The 10,357-nt window shown below is 43.1% G+C and overlaps 1 protein-coding gene across 1 annotated transcript in view; it reads right to left on the bottom strand.

Moving 5' to 3' along the window:
• Positions 1-2,609: 2,609 nt before the first annotated feature.
• The window catches only part of LOC147711436 (hexokinase-1-like), a 2,269,016-nt gene continuing 2,261,268 nt past the window's right edge, over positions 2,610-10,357 (bottom strand). Inside the window, exon 18 of the mRNA XM_086919487.1 lies at positions 2,610-3,636. Within this exon, the coding sequence (XP_086775613.1) occupies positions 3,486-3,636 (151 nt within the window). The 3' untranslated portion in view covers positions 2,610-3,485. The remainder of the gene's footprint in view (positions 3,637-10,357) is intronic.

Here is a 10,357-nt window from a genome sequence, read left to right as displayed (position 1 = left end):
GCAGAAGAGTTTCAAGTCTTTTATGTCTCTGATACTTCAGATCAGGAGGAGGCAAGCCAGCAAAACCTTAGAGTCACTCTGGGTTCAAGTGATGCAGGTCCAGTCCTTCACACCCAGGAAGGGGAATAGCAGACAGCAGGGAGGCACATCAAGGCAGGAGTCAAGCAAAGCAGAAGTCCAGCAGAGTGCCAGTCCTTTAGCAGCACAGCAGTCCTTCTTCCTGGCAGTTTTCACAGGTCCAGAAGGGTACAGAAGTCATGGTGTCAGAGGTCCAGTACTTCTACCCAGTTGTGTCTCTGAAGTGGGGATGATGTCAAAGAAGGCTTTAGAGTGCACAGAGGATCTCCCTTCCTTCCCAGGCTCCAGACACACTACAGGGTGGTAAGCAACCCTTTGTGGGTGGACAGGACACAGCCTATCCAGGTAAAAGTGTGAATCTGTGACCAGCTCCTCCCTCCCATCTCACAGGACAGCCCATCAAGTCACACCTAAGTGCCTTTGTGTTTGGCTGTATAGAGGGAATACACAAGTCCAGCTGTCACCCAACCCAGACTGAACAGACACAGGCAGCAGGCACAAAATGGCTACAGTAAGAAAATGCCAAGCGTCTTTTAAACGTGACATTTTCAGAACTGCAGTTTAAAATCTGACTTAACCTTAAGTTGTGATTTTAAATTGTGTGTTCAGAGACACAAAACTTGAAAAGTCTATCGCTTCACAGTTGGGAATCACACTTAAAATTTGTAATAAGATAATTTCAATATTATACTATGGGAGAGATAGGACTTGCAGTAGTGAAAAAGGAATTTGGAAGTTTTCCACTGCCAGGGCATGTAAACGTAAATGTACATATCCTGCCTTTTAAATGCATTGCACCCTGCCCTGTGAGTTATACAGGGCCTACTTTAGTGGTGACATATGTATACAAAGGGAAGGTTTAGGCCTGGCAAGACGTTAATCTTGTCAGGTTGAAGAGGCAGTGTAAACTGCACATATACGCTCTGCAATGGCAGGCCTGAGCCATGGTTAGGGGGCTACTTAAGTGGGTGGCACAATAAGAGCTTTAGGCCCATTAGTAGCATTTAATTTACAGGCCCTATGCACATGTAGTGCAATTTACTAGGTACATATGAGTAAATATGCCAATTGAGGACGAGCTAGACCATGTTTAGGGGATAGAGCACAAGCACTTTAGCACTGGTTAGCAGTGACAAAGTGCGCAGAGTCCTAAAGCCAGAAAAAATGAGGTCAGAAACATGGAAGGAGAATGGCAAACACGATGGGGAAAGCACCCTAAGGCTATCAGGTCTAACACCATTTTTGGTAGAGAGGGATTTGTGTCAAAACCCATGGGTGCTTCCATGGGAACGCCTGTGCATAATTAGCAGAGCCTCCTATATGATGCAGCATAATGTGTTCTTTCTTGCCACACAATTGATCCAGCAATGATGTGTGATATGGTCCAGCCTTGCCACACACTTTCAGTGGCACCGTAAGTCCTACTTGGTGTAGCAGTGCAACATGATATTAGTTGCAGAGATGTTTTGAGGTATGGGCAAAGTAGGCAATTGCCCAGAGACCCCACCTTCCAAGGGGCCCCCTAGGGAAAGTTAACATTATCTATATTTGATTCATTTTGTCCATTTCTCGATCGAACCTCTCTCAGTCTGTACCTACCTCTGCCTCTCACCATGTCTCTCTACACAATGTCATCTTATGGGTTTTTAGGGTCCTGGGCAAGCCACATTTCAAATGTTTTTGAGTGACCCTGTTAAAATTTAACATGTAATTTTGAATTGTTTGACTTCATGCATGCTTGAATTAGCAGGAAATTGGTAATAACATTCAGATTTGTTCTGCTCAGGGTCCCCAAAAATATGTATTTTCCAGGGCCCCCGAAAATCTTAAAATGACACAGATTAGTTGAGGAAAATTAGAAGACAGAGTTCCCATGTAACTTCCACAGTATAGAAAGAGTGGCCACTGTCTAATAAAAGCGAATTAACAGAAATGTGAACGCTGCTTTCCTATCCCTATTGCATTTATCTTTTTAAAAAAGTACTGATTTCTGTGGCATTTATTACATGCAACATTCTGTGAAATGTAAACAAAGAAGAATGTTGAAGGTGAAATATGTCATTCAATGACAAAAAGAATGTTCTAAATAATTATGAAGAAACACAAAACAAGATATAACCAGTTAGAGGAAATTTAATATTTTCACAAATTTCACTTATGACAATAGCACGCTTCTAACTATGTCCAAAAAGCAGTTTCCATCAACACAAAATCAGTCTTGGGTGCATTCTAAAGGCTGAATGGTACAGCTGACATTTATAACACACATAATGTGTTATCACATAATGTCCAATCACATTCGAAAATATTGCATAATGACATCTAACCTATTGTAGTTCAATATCCAAAATCCTATGGCCGAGACAAATCGTGCACGTAGTTTCAAAACAACTCCATTCAAATATGAGAAAGAATGCAAGACATATCAGGATTTTGGCGGGAGAGGGAGGACCTTAAATTACTGCAAACTATGTATGAACAGTATTAACGTACAACTCAAGCTAGAGTAGTCAGTGCACAAATAGGAACTGTGACAAAATCAAACTGTCTGTTTTTATTTTTTATGAACGAGTACTCACAAAGAAGTGCTTTGATGAGAAGATGAATTGTTTAAAAAAAATAAGAAGTCTCAGCACATAACACAAGTCGGAAGTGAACAGTAATTGCTTAACGTAATGGGATCTGCAGTTTATGCATTAACTCAAGAGAAATTTCAAGTTATATGCTTGCACGTTGGGTAGTGCAAAATGCATAAAAATAGAAGCTCAGCACAACAATTCATGATATGAACACAGATGTTACGGTAAAACACTGACTGGATTGGTTCTTTGTCAAACTTGCACTAGTTCTCTTTATTTTAATTTCATGTTTAAACACTAAAATGCCTCTACTTAAAATAAATATCACATAAAAATAAGAGAGGCAGCAAATATCACAATTTTTTCATTTCATTATTTGTCACTCTCGTAAATAATGTATTCTGATAATTAAATAATATAAACATAGTTGAGTGGCCTACAAATGGAGCGTGTTTTAACCACTGGTGCATCCTCGATTGAACACGTGTAAGTTGCTAAACTTTTGGATGTGGAAATATCTGCCTAAGTCTTCTGAGTTATGATTTGCAGGAAACTGCCAGAATTGCATTGTACGGCATCTGCATTACACTGTTGTCTACCGTGGACAAGCGTGGGAGTAAGAGGACAGCAGTTAGCAGGAAAATCAACCAGAAGGTATATGGGTATGGTAAATGCCAGTAATATAATTCTTCATCTTTAGTACTCAAATTCTGTACGCTGTTAGTTATCAATTTTGAATTCAACAGCATATTTTCAATTGAACCACCTTAGCACAGTATGTTATTACTCAATGAGAAAATGTTGAGAAAGGGAACAACAAATAGTTCTTCAGATGGTGTTCTGCTCGGCTTCGCGAAGTCTACACCCAACAGCTGTGATGAGGGCTGCTCCTTTCCCACTGCCATCTTCAGAGAGAAGGAATGTCACGTTGCATTTTGGAGCAAGTGCTTTCACAGTCTCGTGCATTATTCCTGAAAAACTAAACAAATGATTAAATATGTATTTAGGCAACACACTAGAGCTATCTCTGTATCTCTTAAGTAATGACAAGAACTTATAAACTTGCTTTCACTGATAAAAGTATTTGGGCCATACACTACAATACGAAATTGTGACATCAATGTTTCTTTTTAGGAGTGTATACCTACATTTTACAAAAAGACAAGTGAGGGGTGGGCGTGGATGTACTGAATCTTCCTACTATTTTAAGAAGAAGCACTCCGTTCTCCCTACCCAAGGTGAAAAAAGATTAAGAGGTGTCAACCTGAGCCCCAGCACTGAAGCTGTTTGCATTTACAACACTTCATTCATGTAACTTGGCCTCAGAAGTTGTATTAAACCCCACTGTCCACCTGTAGCATCCCCTTTATTTATAAGATCAGCTCAGTGTGTGTGGGGGGGATGTTTGAATCACTTATCCAAGAGGTAACAGCAAACTTCACACCATTAACTCTTTGATCGCCTAGTGTTAAAATTACTAATCAGTAATTCCATTACTTTGAGTCCATACTTCTTTATTGTGGTCATTACATCCCACAGGATTTTTGTACATGATTTTAGTGGAAGGTGGGGAACAGGATTTATCACGACTTGGTATTTACAGGAAGAAGCAAAGTATAGTTGGAGATTCTATGTTCATAAGGGTGGAAATGTTTTTTCTGTTTTTTATGGTTTAACTCTTTTTATTGAATGTAAGAGAAGAAAAACAATGCATACTAACAAAACAATCCCCTCACCAGCAAGGAAATTGCTATGCAAATGTGCATTAGAGCTAGTAGACACAACAACAAAAACCCAGACCAGTGCTTCCCAAACCTTTTAGAACCTCAACCTAATTGTTAGGACTACAAACTTTCGCGACCCACCTAGCTTTAATGGGTATGAGCGATACTTTTAATGTAGTAACGCCAATTGTTTGTAGATGTCACAGCCACGACCACGCCCTTTAATATTGAAACGTGGCCAAAATATTGGTCTGCTCAGAAAAGTAGTAGATGCTGAACTGCAAGGGAATCAGGAGCTGGAACACTTTTCAGAGTAGTGTGTCGGCCTACGGCATCCATTCCCTAAAATCACAAGGCTTCTGAAAAATGTTGGTGTTAATACCAGGGATTTTAGCAAATTTGAAAATCCCCATCTGCACCAAAGTATGGTGTAAGACCTCATATCTAGTTTTGTGTTGGCATAGTGGTGCATTTTTTACTCTCTCTAAATATATATATTCCAGCACGTCTAAACGTAAAGAATGCACACTTAGTACACGGTCAGCAGTATGTGCAGTTTAATCTACAATCTCACTACGTGTTTTGACTGGTGAACATTGATCAAGACTGCTCGCTAGTCGAAACGCTTTGGGATTGTGGATTAAACTGCTCGCACTGCTGACTGTGTCCTGAGTGTGCGTTGTTTAAGTTTGGATGCGTTAGAATAGTTTGGCCAAAAAAGGTGCCAAAACTAAAATTACACTGACTTGGTTGATAGAACTACAAATATGGAAGATATGACATCATCCTGTAGTTCATCTCTTCTATGTTCGCCGATGGGCGTAGTGTTGAAACAACGAGTGAAACAAAGAACACCAATAACATTTAATATCATTTAACACGATTGCAGGGTTTAAGAGCTTGTGGATTCACCTTAAACGCTGCACAATGTGGATTAACGATGTTCCTTTCAAGCTAGGAACTACAATCATGGGCGGGATGATGTCATCCCGTAGTCCTTCACGCGAGAGTTCTCGCGGGATTTCGAACGCAAAGTAGTGCATTTTGAATCTAGTGAGAAATGGAGTTTAGGCTTGGATTATGGCGTTTTACAGCTGGAATGAGGTATGGAAATATAAAGGTGAATTATTAACTCACCTATGTCTTTAATGAAAACAAGAGAGGCGGAGGGGTACGATATCAGTGCCCATCCGAGATAGTGTTAAATTGCTGGCTCCTCTCCTGTTCGGTACCTCCCCCAAGACTCAGATGGGAGCTTGAGGTACCGACTGAGATGTAAGCCTGAGGAAACTTTTTGTCTCACATCTGCTTGAGTAATGCTGCATAGATATGGGCCATTTCACAACAGAAGCAGTCTGTGCAGCTATGTACATGGGAGAGTGTGTTTGTTTGATACTACCCCTACACAGAGTATGTCACCCATTGAGGTGAAGTCAGCAGATTAAGAAACCCAAGTAGAGTAGGTATTTACTATGAGATACTTGTTGAAGAAACATGACATATCTGAGGTACTTTGAGACTGGGCTCACATAGTCGGTGTGCTAGAGTCTCTACACATGTTGATCTATAGATATAGTAGAGTTGCGAAACAGGTACATTATTGGGGCATTTTAGAAGGCTGTTAATTAAGCTTCATGATGTTTCCCTTGTCTGTTTTACCTCTTATGTCTATGTAGTGCGGGGCCTCGTAGAACCTGAGCAAGGTCCAGGTGAGGTGAAGTCAAGCCCCCTACCATGAAGGGTGAGCATGAGCATATTATTATTTTTCGTATAAAAGTTTTTGGTAGAATACATGTTTTAGGATTAGGACACAGTTAGTTGATAATTAATCATTGTACATTTCCTTCCATAGAAATCTTACTTCTCAATTGACATGGAGGGTTAATGTCTCCGGTTGATACAGGTTGTATCGTATTCAACCGTTTTTCTTAATATATTTTCTCACTTTGGTGTTGGTGGTGTCTCTTTAGTTTATAATCACCAGGTGCAACTATTGTAAGAACAGAGGCCCTGATGAAAGCCATGGGACGTTAAGCCCGGTAGGCAGAAACATGTTGGTCCATTACTAGACAGATATTTGTTGACTGTCTCTTTTGCACTCTTCTAGGTTTCTAATTAGGAGGTGTTGTTCTCCGGAGCCTATTAGGGGCTGAGAGTACCTTCCTTTAAATTAAAAAATGCCATAGGGATGAGGCCCCCAGGGCCACTAGTGGCTGGGGGAAGGGATACATGTGCCCCCTCCCCTATAGTTAGACTTTGGCATGAGGAGATGGGTTCCCGGGGGCGCATTTGGACCACGTCCCTACTTTGAAATAAATGTTTTGGCCCTAGGGATAGGGTCCCATATGCCCCCTCCCCTATAATTAGTGTATGGCCCAGGGGTATGGGGTCTCTCAGGCCCCCATCCCCTAATATGAATGTTTTTGGCTCTGTGGCATGGGATTCCTGGGGCCTCCACAAGCTAGGGCAGGGAGGACGCACGACACATCCCCATATGATATATATTTATTGGCTTCAGGGTTGGGGACTCCTGGGTCAATAACGCTTGGGGGGGGTATACGATCCCTCCTCCCAGCAGGGAGCTGGCTGCATCCTAGGGGGTTGGACACAGGGCCTGGCCACAGGCCCTGCAACCAATCCCATGCTGCGCCCAGCCAAGAACCACAGGACGTGCGCGGTAAGGGGTTCCTGTGAGTAATAATGTATTACTTTACGTTAAAAATAAACCGTAGAAATTCACTGAAAAAAAAACAAAAGTAACATTGCAGATAACTAAAAATGTCAGTTAGAAAGTAACGATTGGAACTAAAAAAACACAGAAATGAAGTTAAGGTTATTGTTATCTCAAGTCACTATAACTCGTGCCCTAAGGTAATTATAACCCTTGCTCCCCCCATGCACTGCTAATTACCACACATATTACATCAATCATGATATCTTCCATAGTCATAAATATCTTAGGGCCCGAATTATAGTTACTTGTGATAACTAGAACTACAACTAGTGAACTTCAGTGTTATTTTGAGTACAAAATATTAAGTTAACTATACTCAGTGAGTATATGTGAGAATATGTATATATTTAAAAACTAGAAATTTAACAGCTGACATTCTAGTGTGGATTTTGATGGATCTCTGAGTGAAGAGGGGTGGAAACAAGGCTTAATAGAAGATGAGTTACTCAAGTCCATTAGAGAAGAATGGTCATGTTACGTATTTTAGGAATATACCCTAAGTCTTCAGGTCTAGACTGCTTAGCTCAATAACAGGAGGTCTAAGTTCAATGCGCTATGTATGTGAAAGGCGGGCCTACCGCAGACCTGTACCATGCCCCTTTTCACAGGAAAAGATATGCACTCTGGCAAAGGAAACAGTCCCTCTCCTGGGACGCAATGGCATCTAGAAAGTACGTCTTTCATACTTAAAATGTTACACTCAAGTATCAGTACTATTAATGACACAATTTATCTTTAAAACATTTAATGTAATAGTCTATGAATGAGTACATGAGTACATTTGCTATGACCATGGAACGTATGAAACAGATTGATATGATAAGGGTTATTATGAGAGTGAACACAATGAATGTCTTTATCATGGTTCACAGAACCAAATTCTCTACTTCATACACCAACCCTTACTACTTGCTGAGCATAAAAATAATCTAACATTGCCCACAGGGGAAGTGTTACAGTTGTTGCTCCGCATAACTGTCACACAGCGGACCTCTATGTTGTCAGACCTTCAGCCGGCAAGACAAAGCAAGGGGGATTGACCCTTTGGTGATCAGAGTCCAGCCGCACTAAATTCTAGCTCTATGTGTCCGACCTAGGAGCATGAAGGACAGACTACGGTGTCTAGAGACGGACGTCTCTTTGGACAGCTTGGGGCAAACACCTCTCTACCTACGTGGTCCAATTTCAGGGTTTATTTAATAAAATGAACACCACCGATAGTTGTGACCTGAGGCGTCAAGATGGTGATCCCTCTCTAAGAGTGCTTCGGACCCCCTCCATCATCCGCCCGTTTGCAGCTGCCATCGGATCCTTTCTTTTACCCACGGAGGTTCCCTGCCACGCCAGCATCGTTTCGATCCCTTTTGCTGGCGAAACAGAGCCTCTGCCGTCTCAGTCTGATCCCCTTCCTCCTGAGCCCTAGGACTCCCGTAATAGCGGCCTCCTCAACGTACCGTCTCTGGGCCTGAGATTTATGCCCTGACTGTCCGCTGCCTGGCTCCCCCTGTCACTGCGGGGTGGCGGCTGTGCCTGGCCGGGGTCCGCTAGCTTTCCCCCCGCCTGGGACTCCCCATGTTTCTGCACCTCCGTGTTGACGTCTGCCTGCGGCGCTTCAGCACCTGATGCTCCGGCTGGAGGCTCGCCACTTGTGCTGACGGAGCCTGAGGGGAGCGGGAGGCGAGCACAGCCCGATCGCGCTGGTGATCTCCCCTGACTCCTGAGCCTGCCGGATGTCTTCAGAGGGACTCGGCCCGGAGACACCTCTAGAGCGTCTGTCCGGTGACTGAGGGCTTGCAGTGCTTGGCTACTGTTATATGTGATCTTTGTCTCCCTGTGGCTCACATGATGTCACTGTGAGAATACTTGGTGACATCATAGAATGTTGGGGGCTTTGCCTGTAGTTTACTGGCAGTTGGTGCAGGCAGGCTGAGTGACAGGGAGGTCACTCCTGGTGGGGTCCTTATATTACCATCTTAACATCTGGACCTGTAACTTATCTTGAATAAAGCAACGTGAATATATTCCTGACTCATGGACTTCCTTTATGTGCAACATTTTGGCGACTTTTGGACACCTTACAAGCTACTGAGAAGAGCCTGTACTTAAAAGAATCTACAGCGTGCAAAAGGAATTAAGAAACGAGGAATGAAGGAATAAGGAATAAATGAGGAACCTATAGCATACTGGAATATAATCTACATAAAGAAACGGAACCAGAACTATACAAAAAAACAAAAAACGAACTCACAGCTTTCAAGTAAGCCTCTGTTTAATGATTATTTTGAAGCCTCTCATTGACTATTAAACTTTACTTAAATTACAAGTAACGCCTTGCCTGGCCCCATCAGTGTCCGTCACTATCCTGACAGCCTGCAGCTCAAGGCGTTTTTCCTTCACCATCTGGACAGCCTTCCCGGGGCGGTTCATATTCCTTGTAACTGGGGATCTATTATTTAGGTTTAAAGTATTTTATTCATCATGACACACCAAGACAAATACACATTATCATGGAGCAACCTGTGAGGACGGGCGGAACCCCATCCCTGGCGAAAAGCTATCAGGCGCAGTCCGTATGTGTTAATCAAACACAGCAGTAGAAGAAATGCATTGTCATAGTATGAGATGACATTTCCATTGCAAACACCCCCTCAAACCCCAACTCCCAACTACCCAAACCCAACCTCCACCCGCCCTCCCCACCCGTCGTCCAGTGCACAAGCCCTATCCAAAGCTTACATCAAAGCCACCTCTCACAGGGAAAGTGAGTCTCGTATCAAATCACTGACCTGGCGCTGCTGGGCTCGTGAGCCGCATGAGGCGGAGGTATTTGGGACAGGTAAGCTCCCTAAACTCTGTGAGCAGTAAGGAATGAAATGGTTGCCAGTGTTCGTTAAATTGCGCTATGTCCCCAGCCACCATGAGGGACAATTTCTCCATACCCAGCACGTGCCACAGTCTATGGAGCCAGCTCGTGATGGTGGGTGTCATGGCGGTGCGCCAGTGTATCAGGATGTTCTGGACTGCTGAACCTAGGGCGATGGCTATTTGCCTACCCCTACGGGATCTGAGGGGGTACATCAGTCCATTCGGAAGCCCCAGCAGGGTGTATGCAGGGAAGCGCGGGAGCTCAATGCCGAAATGAGAGTCTATTTCGTCCAGCACTTCCTTCCAATAGGCGTCCAAGAGAGGGCAATCCCATAGAATGTGTGTAAGTGTACCCCGGTGCCCGCACCCTCTCCAAC

The sequence above is a fragment of the Lissotriton vulgaris genome, chromosome 5, assembly GCF_964263255.1.
Source record: "Lissotriton vulgaris chromosome 5, aLisVul1.2, whole genome shotgun sequence".
Lineage (NCBI taxonomy): Eukaryota > Metazoa > Chordata > Amphibia > Caudata > Salamandridae > Lissotriton > Lissotriton vulgaris.
This window is presented reverse-complemented; position numbering and strand designations above follow the sequence as displayed.